Source organism: Pristis pectinata, chromosome 3 (genome assembly GCF_009764475.1).
Source record: "Pristis pectinata isolate sPriPec2 chromosome 3, sPriPec2.1.pri, whole genome shotgun sequence".
Taxonomy (NCBI): Eukaryota; Metazoa; Chordata; class Chondrichthyes; order Rhinopristiformes; family Pristidae; genus Pristis; species Pristis pectinata.
This window is the reverse complement of record NC_067407.1, coordinates 45,292,808-45,320,768: the sequence shown is the minus strand read 5'-3', so window position 1 is coordinate 45,320,768 and position 27,961 is coordinate 45,292,808. Positions and strand designations below refer to the sequence as shown.

Here is a 27,961-nt window from a genome sequence, read left to right as displayed (position 1 = left end):
ATCTTAGAGCAGGATAAAATGTTGGCACAACATTGTGGGCCAAAGGGCCTATACTGTAATGTTATATGTTCTATGTTAACTTGAACCAGAGATCATTCACAGATAAACTAAAAGCATATCACCAAAGATCAGAGTTGATACAGCAATTAAAAGAACTGCATCAATGTCTTGCACACAGCATCTGCCAGCTTCCATTTTCAATGGTCATCAACAAGGAAAATGATTCATTGATAGTTCCTTCACTGGTTACAGCTTGTTTGTTCAAATCACTGGACCCTTTAACTGTTTTCCCTTCACAGTGGCTCCAACTTCCTTTCCAGAGGTCAATGCAACTATAACACACCAACAGAAAGCAGCACATGCAGCTTCCAATAGGAATAACATGTCCCATTTTAACACTTGCTTGTGGGCAAAATGTCACAGCAGTGCTTTTAATGTAAAAAAGTGGCCCAATTATTGCTGCAGGAAACAAAATATGTAATAACCCATTGAAATCCAGTTTTTACACAATAAAAATTAAACTAGCCAAACTTAAGAAAAGAGCATGTGCAGTTAAATACTTCAGTCCACAGTTTGCATTTTATGTGAAGTGGTCCCCAATGTGCACTGCCATTGAACCCAACATGTCTTGTAAATACTTGTTGTGTCTTCCCTGGTGGTTGATAGGGTTAAGGACCATGTCTGTCATTGTAGGGTTATGCAACTGGCGAAGTTGATCCTTGCTCTATGCTAATTTAACAAAATTTAATCAAAATAAAAGTTGTTAGCAGAATTGGCTTTTATTGCCTTGGATTACACCTTCCCTACCATGAACCTGTGCTTCCTTCATATAGTTTCAAGCAAATGAAGATGGCCAGTCCTCAAAATCTCATCACATGGCGAACAATTCTTTTAATTGTATCATCGTCTAGCTTGCTAAAAGTGATCTCAACTCAAGGTAAGTGATGGAACTGAAATAACATTAAAGTTCATTAAATTATTTTGTCATTAAATAATGCAGAAATGAGGCACTTTTCCTACAACAGAGTTGTAGGCTAAAAGTCAGTTACAATTCATACAACAAGAATCTGCCAGAAACAGCCATGAGGATGGGTCTGATTAGAACTCAAATCACCTAGCACAGTGCTCTGAACACATCTGGACAACACACTGATGCCCAAAATATAAATAATTATTCAACTGTTGACTCCAGTACTACCTGGCCATATCAGTCAACAGGCAGCCAGCTATTTGCAAAATGCATACTTATTAAATTGAGGCCACATCAGCCTTCCCAATGGGCTCAAGAGAAAGTGTTTATCTTTTCACTTGTGACCCTGAATTAGCTTTGTGGATTGGTTTTTCCAACCATTTTGACCAAGATTCCCCATGTGCTAATCATCCTCATAGGATGAAAATGGGCTCAGACATCAGCCATCACTCATAACTTATCAAAACATGTTGAAATTGAATAAATGCAACAACTTGAGAATTCCATTTGAAAGCAAAAAATAAAAATAGTTAATCGCAAATCAGATAACACTTACAATGCGATCAGAAATTTGGTTTGGAAAAAGTCTGCTTCTAGACTACAGATTTAGTATTAATTCATTCTACTTTTTATTTAAAAATTCTTCAACACTTCATTGAGACTTCATGACTTTAAAATAGACTAGACTTTGCAGCCACTCAAGTCTTGCAGCCAAAGGTTTAATGTCATGGGTATGGCCTCAAAAGCAGCTCACCTCAAAATTCACACATCAAGGAATCATTATGAGACAAAAATCAGTGATTGTTGGAAGTAAGAAAGTGAGAATTTACTGTATGTATTATTACCAGATATCAACCACTCTGTAAAATACTTAACCCTCAGATCCCCTTTAAAACTCCTTCCTCTCACCTTAACTCTATACTTCTATCAGGTCACCCGCTCAACCTCCTTCACTCCAGGAAAACAAGCCCAGTCTATCCCCATAACTAAAGTCCTCCAATCCAGGCAACGTCCTGGTGAATTCTCCTCTGCACTCTCTCCTGCACAAATCACATCCTTCTTAGTGTGGTGACCAGAATGGTACACAATTACTCCAAGAAAGGCCTAACTAGTGTTTTGTAAAGTTGCAACATAACATCACAACTTTTATATTCCACGCCCTGACCTATGAACGCAAGCAGGTCATCTACCTTTTCACCACCCATCAACCTGCGCTGCCATTTTCAGGGAACAATGAACTTGAACCGTTTGGTCTCTCCGTTCATCAATATTCCTTTGTTCTACCACTACTTGACTTCCCAAAATACATCACCTTGCACTTGTCAGGATTAAATTGCGTCTGCTCAACTTTCCAACTGATCTATATCCTGGTGTGCGTGTGTGTGCATGTGTGTGCGTGCGTGTGTGTGCGTGCGTGTGTGTGCGTGCGTGCGTGTGCGTGCGTGCGTGTGTGCGCGTGTGTGTGTGTGTGTGTGTGTGTGTACGCACGCATATGGGGTGGGGTGGGAGGAAACAGTGGGGAATTAGTAGGAACAAGAGTGCTCTGTAACCTGACATAGACATAAAAGGCTGAAACAGCCTCCTTCTGTCATATGGACATTGTGATAAAAGAGATAGACATTCATGAGCATTGAGGGGGAGGGGGAAGAGAGGGAGCACTAGGCAATCCGTAGAAATTAATGAAATCCACACGCACAGATATCTGATCCATTGGAGATCTCACCACCGACTTCAGTGGCAGATTCCTAACGAAGCTCAAGAAGTGACCCTTTGTCTCATGCTAAATCAGGCCTTCACCCTCTGCAGGCCTATGCAGTTTCCTAAGAATTCCAGTACATGCCAATGTTGTAGGGTCAAACAAGCAATAAACCAAGCTAAGTAACCTCCACATTTACAACACATAACAGGAATAGGACAAGGCCATGAAATGAATTCTTATGTATGCATGAGTACTGTACACTCAATAGTCTCTGTGTATTAATAGATCACCTACACAGAAACCAACAAATAAATCTTCACATCGGGGCTTCTTTTACCTTTCCCCTTTGCTTCCCTATCTTCCTTTTTCATCCCTTCTCTTATGCTTTTCATTCCTTTTTCTTTCCTTTTTGCTGACACACAACATGGGACAGAAGAAATCTCTGCTTGGCTCTAAAAAGCTTTCGTGAGGGAAAGAGGTGCAGGGATGACTCTGAGCAGCCAAATACATTGGTCTCCTCCATTTCAGTCCTTCGTCCTTGACCCAAACTCATTCCCTCACTGCATTCCGCAAGCTCACTTCAAACACCACTGCTTCTTGGAGTCACCTGCCCTGTCCTGCCGCCCAGCTGTCACTCATCCCTAACCTGCCTCCACCTCCTTCAAGACAGGTGCTGAACACGGTCCCACTCCCCATCGCTTCTCTGCTCCCATTCCCCTCAATCCTTTCCCCATGTCTCACTTCAAGCCTTTGCTTACTTCAGAAATTGAGTGTCCGAATTACATTACAGGAGAAACAATACCTTTCCGGTCAACTTTCCGTCGCACCACTCGGTGACGATATAAACCAACAAGCCTGAAGTACAACCTCCCAGGTATAGGTCATCATCAATGACCTTTCTGGCTGCCAGTAAGACACAGGTGCAGCGATCAGCTTCAAACTTCGACAGTTGTTGCCTGGCAGCAAAGCAGCCCTGGTGTTGTCAGTTTGTACAGCGACGCCTCCGTCCTCGGAGCCCCAGTGACCGGACCCACCCTGGACTCCCCCCACCCCGGATTCCCAGTGACGTCCCCTCCCCCATTCCAGGGCCTCAGTAATACCCCCTCCCCCATCCCCAAACCACAGTGACATCTCCTCCCCCACCCCGGGGCCCCAGTGACATCTTCTTCCCCCACCCCGGATTCCCAGTGACACCCCTCCCCCATTCCAGGGCCTTAGTAACACCCCCTCCCAGGGCCTCAGTAATACCCCATCCCCAAACCACAGTAATAGCCCCTCCCCCCACCCGGGGGCCCCAGTAACAGCCCCTCCCCCCACCCCGGGGTCCCAGTAACACCCCCTCCCCCATCCCCCAACCACAGTAACACCCCCTCCCCATCTCGGTGCCCCAGTAACACCCCCTCCCCTCCCCTGTCTCCCAGCCCCAGTGATACTCCATCCCCGAGCCCCAGTGATACCCCCTCCCCCATCCCCGAGCCCCAATAACAGCTCCGTGTCTGTGTGTCTCTCTCTCTCCGCCTGGCCAGTTGGGTGGCACTTTTAGCCCTGCCACCATGACATAAATTTTTAAATAATCTGATGTCTTCCAGTGCAGGGACACACTAAACATAAAATGGACAATATTCACCAGTTCTTTATCAATAAAGCTATATCTGGAAAACTTTTTTTTTAAATCGGAGTAGAAATTAGTAATAAGCGAATTTGTGATTGATCTCGGGGAGTGCGTCTCAGTAAATTGGATCAATATCTGGATGTTTTGTCATTTTGTGTATTTTTTTCCTTTGGTAAAATGAAGACAGCTGTAGAGGAAGATGTGCTTCTCAGTACGGTCGAGGCCACGATTGCAACTGTGACAGCGAATGTCTTCGTTATGGCGAATGTTGCAAAGATTACAGAGCTCTCTGTACATCAGGTAACCAGCAGCTAAAAGCGACCGAGCACGTCTTTAAACAGTGATTAAATTCTGAGGAATATATATCAAGTAAAAAGCATGTCTTTGCCTCTTCAGAGATAAAATCCTGTACTCTGATTTCAACCTATCTTTAAACCTGAATATGATATATAAACCAAGTACGTAAGAGCGGCTACATTTGTTCTTTAATAGCAATGGATTTTGTTTAGTACTTTCATGATAATATCGTTGTTATTTCATGATCTGGTGAATAAAATGAATGGATCAACTGGCAATTTTCTCCAGTTCTCCGCAGAATGCAATGGCTTATGTTGGTGAACAACCCCAAGAGGCTCAGACACACGTGTGTATCTCAGCCAATTGGTTATTCATTATGTCTCTGCAGATTGTCAGCAAGGTATTTGTGAATGGGAAAATTTCACTATCAAGTTTAATTGTGCCCACACCCAAGATAGGGGTTCAATAGTTATGCTCATCCTAAACTTCCAATACTATTCCAGCAGAGATGTTACTGAAATGCCTGACTCAGTACTATACCACTCTCCACAGTCTACTCAATGTGACGATGCACTTTGTACAGCCCTTTTGCATTGTATTGTATACCAAATCTCTTTTGACTCTGGACAGAAACCTCCTGTTCTGGACGCTGCTTTGAGCAACATGAACGCGGGCAGCAATGTCAGTGTGATCCTGACTGCATGAAATACGGTGACTGCTGCTCTGATTTTGTTGCAAACTGTGGAAGAGGTAGGATAAACTATCCTGGTGCTAATGTGTGGCTATGTGTCTTTTGCTTTTTCCATTTCTCTCTGTGCTTTATAAAAGAAAATATATTTTAGCCAAAGTCAATAATTACAAGATTAGATGACTCCAACTGTAATATCTTAAAAATTATCTGGGCAAAATCTAGTTTGTTGTTTTGTGTTGGTACATCCACCAGCACAGGAACCTTGCATTTTTTAACCCAATGAGGTGCTTTCTTCATTATGAGGCACAGAATAGTTATACAAAATGCTGTTTAGTCTCCTTATTGACACCAGTCATTTATTATTCAACTAACATGTAACTTGTGCAGAGGTGTAATTTGTCTTCAATCACATAGTAAATCTTTAAAAATTCAGAAAGCCTCACTCTTTTTACTGCAATTTTAAAGATGGATAAAGAAGAACATCAAGTTTCCCATTATAACATTCTTTCTGCTTCCTGACCTTGAATTCAGAAATATTGCTCCTGGTTGAGTAGATTTATAGATATCAACCACCATATCTCTATTCCTCATCTCTAACTAATGTTGCCATGTGCAATGGTAAAACAACCTAGAAAATTGGATGTGTATCTTTGTTTTTGTTGAAGTTACACATCTGAAATTGCTTTTGCCCACGTGGAATATGATTGTGACCATCTCTCCAGAGCCTCTGGCCACCATCTTCCCAAAGGCCTGATCTTCTATCAGTCCTCCCTTACCCCACCAATGTTCTGGCACTGATCTCTGTTCAAACTTCTCACCAGGTTCCAGTCTCTAACCATCCCACTCTCGGGCTTCGATCAACAACCATCCCCATCCTCTGCTCCAATCAGGTTCCCCAACACCCCAGCCCTTCCTGCCCCTAATCCAGCCTTGCTCTGGGTCTCAGGTGCCACTAAATTCTGCTGTAGAAGACCCATGAACAAAGTATTTGTTGACATGCCATACAAAAATCTTTTAGCACACTTGGAATGCCCAAGATCAACTTCTAAGCCACATTGTTTCCCTTTATTCTATTGCTGGCATAAATCGCATTTTGATTATGAAAACATTAAATTAAAACAATAAAAATAAATTATCATGGTTCACAACCTGCTACAACTTTGATCACAGATAGCCGGAAAAGTCCCATGTTCATACCAACAACAAGATCAAGTTTACTGTTCACTAGCTCCACAAGAAAACCAACAGCAGAGCAACCCAAGATCATCAGCGATACATTGTACCCACAAGCTTCTGCCAGCTATTTGGATGATGAAGTGAAAATCACAGAAGAACCTATGAAGCTAAGTATGAAGAAGTTTTTATAACAAAATGAGTGACAGGGAGTTCAGCCATGTGTCTAAACCTTAATAAATGAGACCTATTGTCAAAGACAATATTTATTTCTGCAGCAAGTGCAGTCAGATTTTGTTTGCAGATTCTAGACTTTAAAATGTAACTGATTTATTCTACGGAAGTGCTTCATAATAGTAATGCAGAATACTTTCCAGTGTGGACAGGCTCCTTAACTTGTAGGACAAGAAGATCATGTTATGGAAGGCTAAAGACCAGGAACTATTAGACTGGGCAGAAACTCTCAAGATATTTATTGAAACTAATGAAATCTAATTCTAGGAAGAATAGTAGATGAAGAAATGATTGGTAATGTTCTCTTAACTAAAGATCTGGAAATGGATAAGGGAACAGAGGTAATTAATGATTTTTAACAACCATAGCTGAAAGAAACTTGTTTGAGGAAGAACAGCATTGCCAGTCAGACTAGAAATGGAATCCCTCTTGAGCCAGAAATCTTAATGGAGAGGACATTGTGGTCATTGACGTGGTCCATTGACAACATTAGGGACGTACAAACACATGAATCTCACTAAATACAGGAATCCAGTGGGGGTAGAGACATAAGAAATCCAGCCACAAAGGCACCACAGATGCATCCAACCAGAATAAGATCCATTGAAATATCAAACGAATATTTTGAATAACCAGAAGACTGTGTGTCTCAACACTTTTCTAGGAATAAGATATTAGCAAAAGACAATCTTAGCTAAAACATGGAGTTGTAAGGTTCCCAAGTTCTTTGCCTGCACCTTAAGTTAATGTGTGAATAAATAGGGACAAAAGGAAAATCACCTGTGGAGGAAGACAGGACATTGTCATTTCTGAGACTTTTGTCCACAAATGATGTTTCCACTACAAAGTAATTAATTGATAGCTGAGTGGGAGTCCGTGCCAAGTGAATAAAGATGAAATGTTAGTGAATTATCACTTTTTTCTGATCTATCACAACTTATTTTTACAGAAAATGGAAGTGCTAAAGCAATTGAAGGATCGACCGTCATAAATCCCATAAGAATTGAAATTGAAAAAGATTATTCTAAAATCTTGGATAAAGTAATAACAACTAGTTCTCCCGCAGATACTTCCACGGACTCTAAAACCTTGGATAATGGAATGACAACACCTTCTGTTTCAGAAGATAGGACCATCGATTCTAAGATGTTGGTGAAAATCATGACAACATCTGCTCTTCCTGAAGATGGGACCATGGATTCTAAAACCTTGGATAACAGAATGACAACGTATGATGTTCCTGAAGATAGGTCCACAGATCCCAAAGTCCTGCACAAAAGAATGAAAACAACTACTGTTCCTGAGGATGCTGCCACAAATTCAAAAATTCTGTATAAAGAGATGACAACAACAGCTATTCCTGAAGATGGAACCTCAGATTCTGTGTCTTTGCATAAAGGAATGACCACACCCTCTAGTGCAGAAGTTACTTCCACAGAACCTAAAATCTCAGACACACAAATAACAACACACACTGCCCCAGAAAAGGCTTCCTCAGTTCTTGATTTCTTGGAAAGAGGAATGACAACGTTTCCCACTCCTGAAGACAGGTCCAATGGTTCTAAAACCCCAGATAAAGAAATAACAACTGTTCCTGAAAGTGATTCCCTCAATTCAAAAACTCCAAACAATGGGATAACGGTGCCCTCAGTTAGTGAAGATGTTTCCGACAGCTCTAAACCCCTAGATAACAGAATGACAACTCCCGCTGTTCCTGCAGATTATTCCACAAATTCTGAAACCATGGATAAAGGATTGACAACATCCTTTATCCCACAAGATGCTTCCCCACATTCTGAAATCTTGGACAGGGGAACGACAACAAACACGGACCCTGAGGAGGTTACTGCTGGTCCTAGAATACTGGAGAGTGGAATGACACCTTCTGCTCTTCCTGCAGCTGCTCCTACATATGCTAGAATCTCGGATAAGGGAATGACATCGCTCTCTGTTCCGGTAGGTGAGACCATAGCATCTAAAATCTTGCATAAAATAATGACATCTTCCCCATTTCCTGAGGATAGGACTAGCAATCCTGAAATCTTGGATAAAGTAGCGGCAACAGCCTCTATCCCTAAGGATAGGACCAGGGATTCTAAAATCCTAGGTAATATAATGATAACACCCTCTATTCCTGAGGATGGGACCAAGCACATTAAAATCTTAGGAGAAAGGTTGACTACATCCTTTGCTAATTCAGATAGTTTCAGAGATTCTGAACACTTGGATAAAGAAATGACCACATCTTCTGTACTTGAAGATGGGAAGATGCATTCTAAAACTTGGGATAACATAATGACAACGTTAAGTGGTTCTGAAGGTAGATCCACAGATCGTAAAACATTGGGTGAAATAATGAAAACAACCACTCTTCCTGATGATGCATCCATAAATTCAAAACTCTTGGATCAGGGAATAACAAAATCAGTTATTCCTGAAAATGGGACCACAGGTTCTATGTTTTTTGATAAAAGAATGACCACAGCCTCTTATGATAAAGTTGCTTCCACAGAACCTAAAATCACTATACATGCTGCCACAGCAGAGGCTTCCTCAGTTCCTGGAAGAATGAAAACACTCCCCACTCCTGATTCTAAAATCCTGAGTAAGGAAGTGACAACCACTGTTCCTGAAAATGATTCCCTCAATTCAAAAATCTCAAACCATGGCATAACAGTGCCCTCAGTTAGTGAAGATGTTTCCAATAGTTCTAAACCCCTAGATAATAGAATGACAACTCCCTCTGTTCCTGCAGATTATTCCACAAATTCTGAAATCATGGATAAAGGATTGACAACATCTTTTATCCCACAAGATGCTTCCCCACATTCTGAAATCTTGGACAGGCGAACGACAACAAACACGGACCCTGAGGAGGTTACTGCTGGTCCTAGAATACTGGAGAGTGGAATGACACCTTCTGCTCTTCCTGCAGCTGCTTCTACATATGCTAGTATCTCGGATAAGGGAATGACATCGCTCTCTGTTCCAGAAGGTCAGACCACAGCATCTAAAATCTTGCATAAAATAATGACATCTTCCCCATTATCTGAGGATAGGACTAGGGATCCTGAAACCTTGGATAAAGTAGTGATGACACCCTCTGTTCCTGAGGATGGGACCAGGGAGGTGAAAAGTTTAGATGAAGGATTGACAACACATTACGCTCATAAAGATAGTTTCACAGATGCTAAAATCTTCAATACAAGAATGGCCACATCTTCTGTTCTTGATGGTGGGAATATGTATTCTAAAGCCTTGGTTAGCAAAGCGACAACCTCTAGTGTTCCTAAAGGTGAGTTAATGGATTATAACATCCTGGACACAGGAATGCCAACACACACTGTCCCTGAGGAGGCTTCCATGGGTTCTAATATATTGGATAATAGAATGACAACTTCCTTTGTTCCTGTAGATGCTTCTACAAATTCAAGAATGTCAAATAATGGAATGACATCATTCCCTGTTATGACAGGTGAGGCGACTGATTCTGAAATCCTGTATCAAATGATAACAACTTCCCCTTTTCCTGAAGATAGGATCACATATTCCAAAATCTTGGATCAGAAATTTCCAACACAATTTTCTGAAAATGCTTCCATCGATTTAAAAATTTTGGATACTGAAATGACAACTCGTTCTGTTCCTGAAAATGGGATCATGGAATCTGAAATCTTATATAAAGGAATGTCAACTACTCCTACTCCAGGAGAGATGACAACAGATTTGAGAATGCTGCATAAATTAACGTCATGGTCCAAAGTTCCTGAAACTGAGAGAACAAATTCTAAAACAATTGCTCAAGATGGGATTGTGGATTTTAAAACCTTGGACACAGGAATGACATCGCACATTGTCCCAGAAAGGTCTTCTTCAGATCCTGGTAAACTAAGCAAAGGAATGACAACAAGCTCCATTCCCAAAGATGCAACCAGTGAATCTATAATCCTAGATAAAGGGATAACAACCACTGTTCATGCAAGTGATTCCATGGATTCAAAAATCCTGAACGATGGGATGACAATGCTCTCAATTACTGAAGATGTTTCCATGAGTTCTAAAATCTTGGATAGTAGAATGAAGACTCCCTCCATTCCCACTGATACCTCTGCAGTTTCTAAAGTTCTGGATAAAGGAAGGACAATAGCTTTTATCCCACAGGATAATTCCACAGAATCTAAAATCTTAGACACAGGCATGAAAATTCACACTGCCCATGAAGAAGCATCCATGCACCCTGATATATCCAAGAGTGGAATGACAACTTTCTCTGTTCATGTAGATGTTTCTACCGATTCTGGAATCTTGGGTAATGGAATAACAATACTCCCGGTTCCAGCAGATGAGACCATAAATTCAAAAATCCAGTCAAAAGTAATGATAACATCTCCTTTTTCTGAAGATGCTTCCACAAAATCTAAATTCTCAGATCAAGGAATAACATCACCTTCTATTCCTAAGGATGGGATCATGGATAAAGGAATAACGATTCCCTTTTTTCCTGTGGATGGGGTAACAGATTCTAAACTTTTGGATAAAAAATTGGGAACACTCAATGCTTCTGCAGATGCTTCTACAGATTCAAAAATATTGGATAATGCAATGACAATTTCCTCCCTTCCTGAAGAAGGGACCAAGGATTCCAAAATCTTGGATAATGCATTGATAACATCAGCTTTTCCTGAAGGTGGTACAATAGATTCTAAAATCTTGAATAACAGGACATCAACATACAGTGATCCTGAAGGTAGGTTTACATATCCTAAAATCACGGATAAAGGAATAAAAACAACCACTCTTCCTGAAGTGGCTTCCACAAATTCAAAAATCTTGATTAAAGAAATAACGTCACCTGTTCCTTTAGATGACACCCTGGATTCCTTATTTTTGGATAAAGGGATGACAACAGCCCCTGTTGCAGACGTTGCTTCCCGAGAAACCAAACCCACAGATACACGAGTAACACACGTTGCTTTAAAAGAGGCTTCCTCAGTTCCTAGTATATTGGATAAAGGAATGACAACACTTTCTGCTCCTGAAGATATGGCCAATCATTCTAAAATCCTGGAAAAAGCAACCACCATTGCTTCTGAAAATAATTCCATGGACTCAAAAATCCTGAACAATGGAATAACAATGCAATCAGTTGCTGAAGATCCTTCCGTTAGTTCTAACAAAATTATAACTCCTTCTGTTCCTGCAGATTATTCTGAAGATTCTAAAATTGTGGATAATAGAATGACAACTCCTTCTGTTCCTCAAGCTACGACCATGGATTCAAAAATGTTGTTGAAAATAACGACAATGTCTGCTGTTACTGTTGATAGAATGGCAGACTCTAAAATTACCAACATTGTGATCAGACCGTCATCTATTCCCAAAGATGGAACCACTGATTCTAAAATCCTGGATACAGTATTGACAACATTATCTGTTCCTGAGGATGGGACAAGGGATTCTGAAGGATTCACAACGCCCTTTGCTAATGAAGGTAGTTCCATAGATTCTAAACTCTTGGAAACAGGAATGACTACATCTTCTGTTCTTCAAGATGGGAAGATGGATTCTAAAATCTTAGATAACTTAACGACAACATCCAGTGTTTTTGAAAGTGGGTCCACAGAACCCAAAATCTTGGATGAAGGAATGAAAATGACCACTGTTCCTGAAAATGATTTCATGGATTCAGAAATCAAGAGCAACAGGGCAACAATGCCCTCGATCACCAGAAGTATTTCCTCAAGTTCCAAAATAACATCAACAGATGTTGTTCCTGAAGATGGCACCACTGATTTTATATTTTTGGATAAAAGAACGCCAACGGCCTCAAGCGCAGAAGTTGTTTCCACAGAACCTAAAACTTCAAACACAGGAATAACAACACACATTACTCCAGATGAAACATCCTCAGTTCCAAGTGTATTTGACAAAGAAATGACAACATTCTCTGTTCCTGATGATAGGACTAATGATTCTAAAATCCTGGATAAAGAAACAGCAACCAGTATTCCTGAAGATGATTCTGTGGATTCAAAACTCCAAAACAATGGGATGATAATGCCCTCAGTTACTGAGGACATTTCTACAAGTTCTAAAATCTTGGGTGGCAAAATGGTAAATTCCTCTATTCTGTTTGATATGACCACAGAATCTAATATCTTGGATAAAATTATGACAGCAACCTTTATCCCACAAGATACTCCCAGGGAAACAAAAATCTTGGAGGCAGAAATGACAACACACACTTTCCTTGAAGAGGTTTCCATGGGTTCTAGCAAATTAGCTGATGGAAGAACAACTCCCTCTGTTCCTGTAGTTACTACTACAGATTCAAAAACTTTGCATAACAAAATCATCACATCCTCTGTTCCAGAAGTTGAAACCACAGATTCGAAAACATTTCGTCAAATAATGTCATTGTCCTTATTTCCCGAAAATGCAAACATGGATAATAGAACAGCAACTCCCACTATTATTGCTGATGCTGCCACAGATTCAGAAATCTTGGATAAAGCCAAGATAACTCTGTTTGTCCCTGAAGGTGAGACCGTGGATTCTAAAATGTTAGATAGAGGAATAACAACCACAGTTCCTGAAGATGGAGCCACTGATCCAAAAATCTTGATTAAAGAAATAACAACGTCACTTGTTCCTCAAGAAAGGATAACATATTCTAAAATCTTGAACAATATATCAACAGACACAATTCCTGAAGACGATACTACAAATTCATTATTCTTGGATAAAGGAATGACTGCAGCCTTTACCACAGAAGTTGTTTCCATAGAACCCAAACTCTCAGACAGGGGAATAACAACACCCACTGTCCCAGAAGAGGCTTCCCCAGTTCCTACTACATTGGATAAAGGAACAACAGCATTTTCTGTTCCTGAACATAGAACTGATGATTCCAAAATGCCAGAAAGCAATTCTGTGGATTCAAAAATCTGGAATAATGGGAATACGATGCCCTCAGTTACAGAGGACATTTCCACGGGTTCTAAAATCTTGGATAACAAAATGACAGCTTCCTCTGTTCCTGTAGTGGTGACCACAGATTCTAAAATCTTGGGTAAAACAATGACTTCAGTCTTTACCAGAGAAGATGCTTCCATGGAATCTAAAACATTTGAGACAGGATTGACAACACACACCGTCTATGATAAGACTTCTGGAAGTTCTAATACACTGATTAATGGAATAACAACTTCCTCTGTTCCTGAAGATGCTTCTACAGATTCACAGACCTTAGATAACAGAATCATCACATCCTCTGTTCCAGAAGGTGAAACCACAGATTCTAAAACATTTCATCCAATAATCACATCATTTCCTGAAGATGTAAGTATGGCATCCACATTCTTGACTAATAGAACAGCAACTCCTACTGATCCTGAAGATGGATTCCTAGATGCTAAAATTTTAGGTAAAGAAATAACAACAACTTCTGTTCCTGATAATGGGACCATGAATAAAGGAATAACGAAAGCCCCTTTTACTGAAGGTGATATCACAGGTTCTAATACCTTGGGTAAAATATTGTCAATGCCCATTATTGTTAGAGATGCTTCCAATGATTCTGAAATCTTGGATAATGCATGGACAACTCCTTCTGTTTCTGACGATGGGACCACCGATTCTACAATCTTGGATAGAGGAATAATAACCACGGTTCCTGAAGATGATTCCACTAATTCTAAAGTAGTGGTTAAAGTAATAACAACATCACCTATTCTTCAAGATACAATAATGCCTTCTAAAATCCCATGTAAAATAATGTTAACGGACACTGTTCCTGAAAATCGTACCATGGATTCCATATTCTTGGATAAGGGAATGACTACAGCTTTTATGACAGAAGATGCTTCCACAGAACTTAAGATGTTGGCTGGAGGAAAGACAACACAGATTCTCCCAGAAGAAGCTTCCTTAAATCCTGGTAGATTGGAAAAAGGAATGGAAAGTCTCTCCACTCCTGAAGATACCACTAATGGTTCTAAAATCCAATATAAAGTACCAACAACTGGTACTCTTGCGGATGATTCCATGGATTCAGAAATCCAGAACAATGGTGCGACAATGCCTTTGGTTACTGAGGATGTTTCTACGAATTCTCAAATCTTGGATAAACAAATAACAACTTCTTTTGTTCCTGCAGATGTGAACACTGATTTTAAAATCTTGGATAAAATGATGGCAACAATCTCTATCACAGAGGATATTTCCACAGAATCAAAAATCTTGGATAAAGCAATGACAAATTCTTCTGTTGCTGAAGATGGGATCATGGATTCCAAAATCTTGGATAAAGGAATAACAAGTGTTCCCAAAGATGATTCCACTGATCCAAAAATCTTGGCTAAAGGAATAACAACACCACCTATACCTCAAGATAGTACAACGTATTCTAAAATCCTGAATAAAATAATGTCAATAAACACTATTCCTGAAGGTGATATTGTTGAAAAAGAGATGTCATTATCCTCTGTTGCAATAGCTGCTTCCATAGAACCTAAAACCTCTGACACGAGAATAACAACAGGCTCAGCTACAACAAAGGTTTCCTCAGTTCCAAGTATACTTGACACAGAAATGACAACACTCTCCATTCCTGAAGATCAGACCAATGATTCTAAAATCCTGGATAAAGTGACAACCACTATTCATGAATACAATGCTATGGCTTCAAAAAATCTAAACAATGGGATAACAAGGCCCTCTGCTGCTGAGGATATTTCTGAAATCTCAGATATCAGAATGACTACTTCCTCTGGTCTTGTAGATGTGAACTCAGATTTCAAAATCTTTGATAAAACAACATTTATCCCACAAGTTGCTCCCAGAGAAACAAAAACCATGGGGGCAGAAATGACAACACACACTTTCCTTGAAGAGGCTTCCATGGGTTCTAGCAAATCAGTTAATGGAAGGGCGACTCCCTCTGTTTCTGTAGCTGCTTCAACAGATTCAAAAACCTTGGATGACAGAATCATCACATCCTCTGTTCCAGAAGGTGAAACCACAGACTCTAAAACCTTTCATCAAATAATATTATCCTCATTTCTTGAAGATGCAAACATGGATAACAGAACAGCAACTCCCACTGATCCTGAAAATGGATTCGTGGATTCCAAAGTCTTTGAGAAAGGATTAACAACCTCTTCTGATCCTGATAATGGGACCATGAGTAAAGGAATAACGACTGCTCCTTTTCCCGAAATTGGGATTACAGATTCTAATGTCTTGGGTAATAAACCGGGAACTTCCATTATTGCTGGAGATGCTTCCACAGGTTCAGAAATCTTGGATAATGCAAGGATAACTTTGTCTGTTCCTGAAGGTGGGACCATGGATTCCAAAATCTTAGATGAAGGAATAACAACCACAGTTCCTCAAGATTATTCCACTGATCCAAAAATCTTGAACAAACAACCGATAGTTCCCTTAGTTCATAAAGACGCTTCCGCAGATTCTACAATCTTGGATAAAGGTAAAATATCAACCATTGTTCCTGTACACGAATCCACAGATCCTAAAATCATGCATACAGGAATAACAATGTCCCCAGTTCCTGAAAAGCAGACTGCAGATTCTAAAATCTTGGACAAAGAGATGTCAAGATCTCCTCTTGTTACCAAAGAGGTGACGAGAGATTCTAAAGGCTTGCTTAAAGTTGTTCCTCAAGATGGAATTGCAGATTTGCAAACCTTGGATACAACATACATCACCCCAAAAGAGACTTCCTCATATTCTAATATTTTGGATAAAAGTACCAGACTCTCTGTTTCTGAAAATGATCCCACAGGTTCAGAACTCTTGAACAAACAAACAACAATGTCCTCAGTTCCTGAAGGTGTTTCCAACGATTTTAAAATCTTGGATAAAGGAGTAACAACTCCCTCTGTTCTTGAAAATGCTTCTGTAGATTCAGAAACCTCTGACAATAAAACAACAACACCCTACGTTCCATTTCCTGATGATAGGATTACAGATTCTCAAGTATTAGATGATGGATTGACAGCACCCCTCAGTCGTGAAGGTAGTTTCATAGATTCTACATCCTTGGATACAGAAATAACATCTTTTGTTTCTGAAGATGGGACCATGCATTCTGTCCATGAAGATGTTTCCATTGCAACTAAAATCCTCGATACAGGAATAACAACATACATTATCCCAAAAGAGCCTTCCATAAACCCTGATGTACTGAACAAAGGAACAATAACCACTGTTCCTGAAGATGTTTCTATTGTTACAAATGTTACTGAGGATATTTCCACATTTTCCAAAACCTTGGATAACAGAATGACACCTCCCTCTGTTCCTGACCTTTCATCCATCAATTATAAAACCTTGGATAAAGGAATGACAACATCTTTTCACAAAGTCTTGCCTAATAGAATGACAACACCTCCCATTTCTGAAGATGGAACCACAGATTCCAAAATGGTTAACAGGATGACAGTGCCTGCTATTCCTGTGGATAAGGTTATGCATTCTAAAATCTTGGATAAAGGAATAACAAGACCCTTTGTCCTTGCAGGTAGCATCACAAATTCCAAAATACTGCATAAATTAATGACAACAGCCTCCATTCCTAACTCTGTTCCCACAGAATCTAAAACCTTGGGCAAAGGAGTGACAGCATCCTCTATTAACAAAGGTAGCCCCACAGATTCTATAGCCTTGAATAAAGGAGTGACAGCGCACTCTATTCCTACCAATGGTTTTTCAAATACTAAACTCTTGGATAAAGGAACTGTAGTGTATCCTGTCACTAAGTATAGAACCATCGAGTCTAAAATCTTAGACAACAGGGTGACAGCTTCTTCTAGTAACAGGGATAGCTCCACAAATTCTAAAATCTTGGGTAAAGGAACAGCAGCACACTCTGCTCCTGAAGATGGTTCTAAAGTCTTGGATAACATGGTAACAATTTCCTCCATTCCTATATTTAGATTCACAGATCACAATATCTTGGACAAAGAGTTAACTACAGCCTCTGTTACTGAAGATGGCACCAAAGGAGGAATGGCAATGTTCACAGTTCATGAAGATGGTTCCTCATATTCTAAATATTTGGAGAAGGAAGAAATAACAAAAACAATTAATCCTGAAGGATCAAAAAACATAAATTCTAAAATTTTGCATTCCTTTGCTCCAAACAGTACTATCATTCCTGACAACCCAGATTATGCAGAATCAATACAAACCATTCATCCTAAAAAAGCTGTAACTATGCTCCCAAACATGGACAATGAAAGAATAACAAATCCTGCGGTTCCTAGAGATGGGACTACAGATTCTAAAATTGAAAATGAAGGAATGTCAATGTCCACCATTCAGAAAGGTGGCTCCGTTGGTTCATACTCCATGAACAAAAAAATACGCATTCCTCCTGATCATGGCACCATGTATTTGGAAAATCTGAATAAAGGAAGACCAGCTTCCACTGTGGCTGAAAGTGAGACCATGGAATCTAAAACCATAAAACCCATATTTTCAAAAAAGCCTGCAATCATTGATCTAAAAAATTCACACCTTCCTCGAAATCGAGTTATTACTTTGGATACAGGGAATTTAGATCACAAAATAACCATACGGTCCATTCTTACTGCAAAAGCAGTAACAATGTTCCCAAAGGTAAACAAAGAAGGAGGCACTATTCCAGAAGATGACCCCAAAAACTCTAAGTTCTTGGATAAAGAAAGAATGATAATTCCCACTTTTAAACAAAGTAACCTTCATCTTAACGGCTTCCATATTATGGGACAAATACAGCATACTATTCCTCAGAAAACTCCTATCATTGGTTCAAACTTAAACAAAGAGAGAATATCACAACCCACTGTACTTGCGAGACCTGTAGACACAAATCCAATATTGGAAAACATGGAATTTGTACGGGTAAATATCTTGCAAAAACTAGTAACTGTGGAACCTATTAACTTAGATTTAGAAGTAAAGACCAGTACAGAAGGATCAATTGCCACAGATTCAAACTTAAAAAGAAAAAATGTAAAGCCCAATGTTCCCGTTAAACACAAGGTAACAGATCTTAACATAAATAAAGACAAATATAAACAAAGATAAATAAAGACAGCTTGTCAATTCTAAGAATTCATAGTTAAGTCAATGCAATTTTTCTATTTTAAATATCACAAAATCTAATAATGCAGAATCATTGCTTATCCAGAATCAGTAAGTGTGTGTTTGTTAATGAAACAGCTATTTCAAAAGAAGTGAACTTTGTAACTCAAATGTCCACCTTGAAGGTTGAATTCAGCTCATTTTCCAATTGCATATTGTCCAGAAAACTCCATACGAAAAATATTTTAAAACTGATACCTCCTGCTTCTGGCACAAATCTGCAAAAAAGGGAGTTTTGTGCCAATAATCTCTCAAATATTTGAGAGAGATGCTGTCACTCGAGTCAGAAGTAAGTTGGTCGGTGCTTTAGGCTCTCTCAGTAGAATTACACAAGCTGGCACTCCCCACCCCACCCCACCATCTCCAGAGAGGACCCCTTCAACAATTCATGACATTGCAAGCCCTAAATGCAGGAAAGCAGCAGTGAGAGGAGTGTGTCAGCCTGATGTGGTTTCAGCAGAAGAGATATAGAATATTTCTTCCACCTCCAACTATTTCTGGCAGGAATTTTTTTTGGAAGCAGAATGCCTTTCTTTGAAAGTGTGCGCTACATAATTCAGTTGTTCTGTTGGAAATAGGTTCACTTGACTTGCATGATGCAGCTTTTTAAAGATTCATGTAGGTTTGAGATATTCCAGTATCATAATTATGCCCAATTGAAAAACATCATATTGGTCCAATCAATTGTTGGGGCAAATAGCGTAATTGTAGCATTGTCCTACAGAACATTTCAGCTCAGGAAAAGATCATCCATTTTAGTGAAAAATCAAATAAGCTATATCTACAGCAGCACCAAAAATAGAGCTCCCTCCTCCATTGGATTAAAAAAAAGCACTAAAATGTCTTTCATTTCATAGGTCACTAGCTCTGGTGAGAGTGATAACGTGATAAAGGAACCAACTCAAGAACTGGGAAATCAGGCAATTGGGAAAACCCAGTCATATGAAGGTAGGACGTACAATTTACTTGCTGTTGATTGTAATTAATGTTGAGGGTATCTATGTGGGAACTCAGAACAAAAAAAAACACAAACCAAAGGGCTCCAAATATGCACAAGTAAAATGAGGCAGATTTGCAGCCGCTGTGCTAAAAACTCCAAGACACGTCTTGCATCCTTCAAAAGAAACGATTGGTTTAGTTTTATCTGTTGTGCCTGGTCGGTTCAGTCAACGGCATTTTAATCCTGAACTAATTTTTTATTAAATCTTTTTAAAGAAAAAAAAAATGAGGCAAAGGAAAAGTAAAAAATGTTATGGACATGTAACCTATATTATCTTGATTTCAATTTGATCCATGAAAAGTTATGAAACTGAATTCAGTAAATATAATAATCTGTGGGATAGCATCAGAGAAAAAACAATTAAACTTTTGTGGAAACACAGCCACTTCATTAATGTGGCATAACATAATAATGCTGTAACTCTCTGCATCTCTATGGCACATGATGTTGGATATCACAAGCCTGAAGTTGTCAGAGAATTACATAACTAAATGTGAAATGACAAATTTCAATAAATGTTAACTGTTATGAAATGTGGATGATTTCTTGATTTTAAAGTCCAATAATTCTTAAAATTATCATTTTAGACAGTCTTAATGATCCCAATTTGTGTAATAAGAAGCCTTCAGATGCTCTGACAACTGTACAAAATGGAACCACATATATTTTTAGAGGTAAGATATGAAGGAAACTTTGGAGGTTTACAAAATATCTCAATGTCAATCTTTGAATATTTATTTTTACATTCTGACATAAGATGCCATATTTCAACCCATGCCACTCAGCAATCAGCCCAAAAAGTTATATTAATTTACAGTTTGGCTCCACCTCTGGAAAAGTGTCAGAGCCTCAACTCTGGACAAATATCAGAAGTTACTCATGACTAAAAATATATGGACTGATCACAAGCTAATTTAACATACTGAAATGTTTTAAATTTTAGGTGCATCTCATATTTTTTAATTCAAAGTGAGTGAATGTCAGTCAGAATGGGCAAGTCTGTTGAAGTGGAAATGTTGCAGCTCACCACCTGCCCAAATGAAACCAACACATCGACCAGGGGGACTGGGTGGTGCTGCACAATGTTTTCCAGTGGACTACAGGATTAAGTCAATTGGAATTTAAATCCAACCGTCTTTGGCAATAACATAACAGCATTAAATAGTCACTGCTGATCACGCTGTTGATCGTTTGCCTGGTAGTAATTAATAAGTAGTTACCAGAATTTAAGATGTTCCTACATACCAGTCATCCTTTCCACTTGACAAAGCTATTAACCAAACGGTTTGCTTGTACGTTTTCAGGCCATTTGTTTTGGACAATAAGCCAGAAAGGACAAACATTAGGGCACCCACGTAGGATCACTGATGTGTGGGGCATTCCATCCCCAATAGACATAGTCTTCACAAGGTGCAACTGCAAAGGAAATACATATTTTTTTAAGGTAAGGTTCTTTGTCCCATTGCTTGCCTGATCGAAGTAATAAATTTAATAACAAAATAATATCATTGTGTTTGTAATTGCTGTACAGCAGAATGGCTGTGGACTTAACACTTCCTCATAAATTTTCTCAAGAAACCAAACCAAGATTTCGTATATCCTCTCTTCCTGCTTTTATTCTAAATGAAGCAGAACACAAAAAGTTAGTCTAACCTAGGATCTTTGAAAAAGAAAATCAATTTGTCCCACACACCGTCATTTCCTTGTGGCCCTGCAAATTATTTATCCAATTATAGTTACTGTAGTTTCTGCCTCCAACACTATTCAATCAGGTTAGATTACCAAAGGCTTCTGGTCTATTGCTTAATTTCATCTGTGCAATCTGTTACAAAGTTGTTGCTCACAAGAACTATAAAAATCTGAATTGCGAGCAACCAAACTGATGCAAGTAGCATCCTAAACTCATGAAAACGTGGGTCTACAATTATACCTTCGAATTAAGACCACATCAGTGTAGGAAACTAGGTTCCTGCATTTGCAATCTATTATCCATTTATCTCTGCACAGACCACTGAGGCTAGCGCATGCTGCCACTGAGGCTAGCGCACGCTGCCACTGAGGCTAGCGCAAGCTGCAATTGAGAAAGGAGGTAGTGAAAGAGTATGGGTAAAATGCAAGAAGGTTTCTCTCCCAGAATGATACCACCAAACAATGAGCTGGTCTTTTTTGTCAACAAGGCTGCTGATAACGGTGGTCAATTTGTATTAGGCATGCCCACAATTCAACAGAAGTCAAAATGCAACTGCCATAACCAGAGGTACATTGTGTTTGATTCTCCTGCAAAATAATCTGTTTAACATGAGTATTAGTTATGGGCTTGGAAGCATATAGCAGCTCTACCAAAATGTAGTGCATTGCAAAAACTATTTGGAAATTAGCAGCAGAATTTAACTTGGAAATGCCACTTGGTAAGTGTGCCAAGTATATTCAAATTCAGATACTGTAAAAACTAAGCAGTGTGATGAACATTAAGTTCCATTTTTCGACCTTTCTGCAAATTGTCCATTGTACAACAGGATGAATTTAAAAGGAACCAGGTGAAATGTGTTATCAATGCAACAGAAGTTTAATTTGAATTTCCACCTGCTTGACTAAGTGTGTCAATATGCTCACTGCATTTCAATAGAAACTTCTCCGATAGCACTTGTCCTTGTTGAATTTATAGGGAGAACATTACTGGCGATTTCAGAATGGGGCCATGGACAGTGGCTATCCTCGAAAAATTGCAGATGGCTTTTCAGGATTGAGTGGGGAAATAACAGCTGCTCTTTCAGTAGCTGCATACCGTAACAGACCCGAAACAGTGTACTTCTTCAAAAGAGGTTAGTTCTTTTTCAGTTCCCTTGTAAACATATCTTTCCTCTTTATTTTTTTCTGTTTAATGGAAGTTTACACATGCAATCTATCATATAGTATTTTGGGTATTTTGCCATATGTCATCCAATGTACACAATTTGATTATTAACAAGCAAGGGCAACCTCACAGCTCCAGCAACCTGGGTTTGATCCTGACCTCCAGTGCTGTTCTGGGTGGAATTTACTGTGGGTTTCCCCCATGTACTCTGGTTTCCCATATCAAAGGTGTGCTGGTAGGTGAATTGGCCACCGGAAATTAACCCCAGTGTAGGCAAGTGGAACTAGGATTGAAGGGGAGTTGAAGGGCATGCGAGGGAACTAAGAGGTGGATTGGGACTGATCAGATTGCTCTGCTACAGCTAGCATGGACCTGATGGGCCAATTAGCCACGTGTCATCATAAGTAACTCCTTCTGAACACTGTTTTTGCAACTACAACTACACCGTAAATACACAAATGGTCATTCAGCGACTAAAGTTTCATCATTAATCAAAATACATTCTATATTCCAGGTGGATTATACCAGAAATATGTATATCAAAGACCCATCACATCTTGCCCACAAGAACGCACTCATAGCTACACTTATCAGGTGGTAAGGCAACGTTACAAGCGGCAAGCAATGGCGGTCGTACAAAAAAACACGGAACTGCAGAATATAGGTACAAAATTCTTGTTTGCTCAGATTCAGTAGCTAAAGCAAGTGGTTTTGAAGCCAGTTTGTGGAGTTCAAAGTTAGTCAACTTCTTAAAAATTAAAATTTTATATTTGAATGTCCAATGAATTAATGGTTCAGGGATATTTTCTATCATTGGCTAGTTAAGATTCATGGGGTTTGAGTATTAAGGAAAATTGAGATACCAATAAACAATTTTACTCAATTAACAGTAATTTTATTTGCCTCAATTAACTAAATTTGTTGTGCAAATATAAAATTTAAACTTTGTTCTGAACTCATTCTGAAGTATGGCATTACGTACAATCATTTGAAAATTATGATAGTTATGCAATAGCAAATCAGATCTTGTACGTTTTCAACAAACGCCACAATGGACAATTTTGCAGAAAGCACATGAAAATAACCATCACTCTTGCTACTTAATTTATGTGGTTATTTAGTGATAGCTTTGTAAATGTTGTATGGGACTGATCTAGTTATAATTGTGTAGCATTTAGGGAAATTGTTTCATTTAAGATGTCTTAATTTTTTCAGCTGCAAATCATTTAATGGTATGATCTAGGATGATGCAACTGATTCAACCCATTGGTGAATTGACCTGTGTGGAGCTTTTTAAAATCCTGGTTTTTATCCAAAAAAAATTGCACTGAAACAGGTCAGAAACAACCTGTAAAACCAAACTGCTCGTTCTCCATCATCAGCAGCTTTTTGGTCATATTTTCTTTAAAAACAGATGTGACAAACTTTTGGGGTAGAATGTGCAAATTATACAACAGTTGAGAGCAAAATGAGGACAACCCTTTTTGAAAATGGGCAGCAATTAGAAGCTGGTTGTTATGGCATAATCAAAATTCCTGCAAATTGTCATAAATCTTAACTGCAACATGAAGGCTTGGATAATGTTGAATGATCCCTCTCAACCTAAGTGGATTTATTTGAAGTCAACATGAGGAACATTGGTTGAAAGCTATTTCTACAAGATCTACTTTTAGCAGTGATTACCCACGTAAATTTCTTCTTTCTCCCATAGGTATATGGGGTTGCTGGAAGATTGATGACCTGCAACTTCATAATTGCAGACCATCAAGGCAAATTAGCTGAGTTTTAGTTGGCATCATCCAAATCCAAAGTCAAAGGGTACTGAGTTCGTCCTATTCCAGAGGATAAAAAATCCAAGGCTGACTATCCACTGCAGTGCTGAGGGATTGTTGCATGAAAGGGCTGCTTGTCAGATGAGACCATTGAAACTTAAGTCCTGTTGCTCTTGTATGAACCTGATTATTCCCTTGGCACTATTTCAAAGAGTGGGGAAGTTATAGCTACTGTCTGGCCAATATTTGGAGTTTCACTCAACATTCACTGAAAAACAAATTTTCATCAGCAGGCTGGAGGTAATGAGAGCTAGAAGTGTGGAGATTAGCCAGTGCACTACCTATGCTTCAAAGCACTTGTGTGATAGCAAAGCACCCTGTGATGTTCCAGAGACAGAATGTTTTTCCCAAAATGGGTCACTGAACTGGGCAATGAGTTGTCAGCTGAAAAAAAGGAAAATACATCAACTACTTCTTTTATGTCACATATTAAAATACATTTACTTTCCACTACTAATTAACTTTCTTTCAGCTCAACTTTCCTCTGAAATGTCAATAAGAAAACACTGGCTTGGTTTTCCTATAAGAGTCACATCAGCCATTTCGCTTCCAAATCCTAGACTTGCAGAAACATATGAATATTATGTCTTCTCTCATGGTAAGTTTCAGACTGATTTGTTTCTGTGCACTTGGCAATCAACAGGGCATTTAAAAAGGATGAGGAAAGTGCAGATGGAATTAGTAAATGTTACTTCATTATTTAAACAAGTTAGAAAGCAGATATTAGACATGTTAGTTTATTTCAAGTGAAGGGGAGTATTTAGACAAGTCTGAGCTGAACAGCAATTTAGCAGACATTTGTGAATGACAGCTTGTGTCTGATGGATGTTTAAATTTTGTTAAATCATCAAGTCAATAGATTGCCTACTCACATTGTCCTTTCATACTTCCAGAGGCCATTTACTGTTTATTAGCAAAATAAATGTTTATCTAGAATCTGGGATAAAGGGAATTTTCTACTTAACAAGCCGTGGAAAGTGCTGTATCCCAGAACATAGACTGTTACACTGGGACATCAGCATTTCACCTTACTTTAATAAAGATTTACATCCAAGTCTGTAGAAAATATTAAGAAGCTCAATAATTTGCAAAAATGAGAGCAGGAAATTTACTAAAAGTTATTGAGGGAAGAAAACTTACTGAAATAGTTCTCTTGGGGGAGGTGTGATGTCATCCTCCTGGGAAAGGTGGAAGACAAATCAAAACATTTGCTTAATGGCAAAACTAGGAACTGAAGGAGTAAAAGGAATTGGGCATCTTAATACACAAAATACTAAAAGCCAATGGATAGGTGCAAAAACAAAAGCAGGAGCCTTCCGCTCCATGTGTCTGCTGCACCATTTAAAAAGATCAGTTGTTCTTTCACTTCAGTACTTGCTTGCACTAAGCCCATATCCCTCAAATCCTTAATACCCAAGGACATGTGTTGAATATAGGAAGTGCCCGGATTATGAACGAGTTCTGTTTTTGAGTCTGTTTGTAAATCGAACTTGTACGTAAATCAGAACAGTTACGTACAGTTGACATCTAGCGTCAATTAGAAATCCCCGGATGCGTTACCACCAAGCAATAACGTTAGCCTACACCAACGCATGGCGTTGTTCTCCCTCGGGCCGACGAACCGCTTAAAATACGCAGTGTTTTGAGCGTCGCGCAAAGTAGTCTGCCCGTTTGTTAGTACGAACCATTGTGTGTAACTCAATTTTTTAAAATAATAGGCTTTATGGAGGTCGGTTCGTAAGTTGAACGTTCATAACCCGGGGACTTCCTGTATACTGTTTCCACAGTCCTCTTGGGTAGGGAATTCCAAAAATTCACAATCTGGGTGGAACATTTTCTCGTCTGCCCTAAATGGCTAACCCCCAAGAGACACTGGTATTACACACCCCAGTCGGAGAAACATTGCACCAAACCCTTCTCACCTGTGTAATGTTTCACTGACATTATTTCTCAGTCTTCCGGACTTGAGAGAACAGGCCCAGATTTTCCTCATACAGAAAACACCTCAGCACAGGAATTAATCTGATGAATCTTTGTTGCATTCCTTCTACCACAGATATTTCCTCCTTTAGGTATGGTGATCAGACTTGTACATAATACTCCAAAAGCAATTTCACTTGCGTTCCACAATTTAAGTGATCATAAAACACCAGTACTGCAAGTAATCTGTAGTTCATATGAGGGATGCGTTTTAATAACACAAGTTTGGTCAAACCTCAGAAGCAGTACTTGGCATCTTACCTCAATAAAGATCTAGTGGTCTTGAAGGATAATAACACTAATTTACTGGGATAGCAGAATTTACAGCACTAAATTATGAAGCAAAGTTGTACAAACCTGGCTTTGTACTTGTGTTTAGAATTTTCAAAGTGACATAATTAAGGGGCTTAAAGCTTGAAATGGTATGGAATGCAAATCAGAGGGCAGAATCAAATTAGACTCCATATTCCTGTCCTTAAGACCAAAAGCAATAGATTTTTTTTTGACAAGGATAGCAAGATGCATGGATACAACTTAAGGCCAGTAGTTTGGGTAGAAAGGATTATATTGTCTTCTGTTCCTGCAGCAGTTGTTTATTAAAAATTGTCATAACTTTGTTGCAAGCATTGCATCATCCAGTATTTCAAAGGAAACAGCTTACAGCACCTCATACAATACTCAAAACAGAAAAAAAGATGTAAATATCCAAATTAGACAGCATCCAGAGAAACATAGTTAATATTCAAGGTCTTTCACCAGAACCTGAAATGTTAGTTCCGTTTCTCTCTCCAGATATGCTGACTGACCTGCAGAGTATTTCCAGCATTTTTTTTCCCATTTTAGATTTCCAGAACCTGAGGAATGTTGCCTTTTGATTTCAGGTGCAAATGTTGTTTAATTTACTTAATCTTAAGATTTTGGAATTGCTATAGATTCCATAATCCCATCAGTAGTGATGACGGGTGAAAAAGAATTTTGTTGTTATACTGGAATCATATTGAGATACAAACAATGAATGGAAACGAGAAATAACCCTTTGTAAAAGCAGTTTGCTTATGAACAGTGAACTCATTAGCATTAAAATTCTATGACCGAGCTAAATATCTCCTCACCACCTCCCCATGGTTAACCACTGAAAAATAATTTAACTGTATAAAAATCTCATTTATAGTATAATCAAAGGAACTGCTGTACAAACTAGCAATGTAAGTGCTTCAAATTTCAATGTTACAACATTATTTTAAGTTCCTTTCCAGTCCATGCAGTAGAAAGAAGCAACTCCTCAGTTCTGTTTTAAACCTAAATATTGCATGTGTTTGATCTTTCCTTCACTTTCTCTCCATTTTAGGTAAATCCTACAAGGTTGATCCAGTGAACCAGAAAGCTACTTATATGAAAAGAAGCATAACCAAGGACTTGTATGAATGCCGTCAGCAAACATTTGAAAGGAAAAAATAACAAGCTTCAAC

At 39.0% G+C, this 27,961-nt stretch overlaps 1 protein-coding gene across 1 annotated transcript; it reads left to right on the top strand.

Annotated features, from left to right (window-relative positions):
- The first annotated feature begins 849 nt into the window (after window positions 1-849).
- On the top strand, window positions 850-27,950 carry prg4b (proteoglycan 4b). Its single transcript, XM_052010729.1, has 12 exons — window positions 850-937; window positions 4,465-4,581; window positions 5,209-5,328; window positions 6,440-6,616; window positions 7,626-18,724; window positions 19,684-19,774; window positions 20,414-20,500; window positions 21,131-21,270; window positions 22,492-22,648; window positions 23,195-23,344; window positions 24,985-25,110; window positions 27,841-27,950. The coding sequence occupies exons 1-12, from the start codon at window positions 850-852 to the stop codon at window positions 27,948-27,950; spliced, it is 12,462 nt and encodes a 4,153-aa protein (XP_051866689.1).
- The last annotated feature ends 11 nt before the right edge of the window (window positions 27,951-27,961 follow it).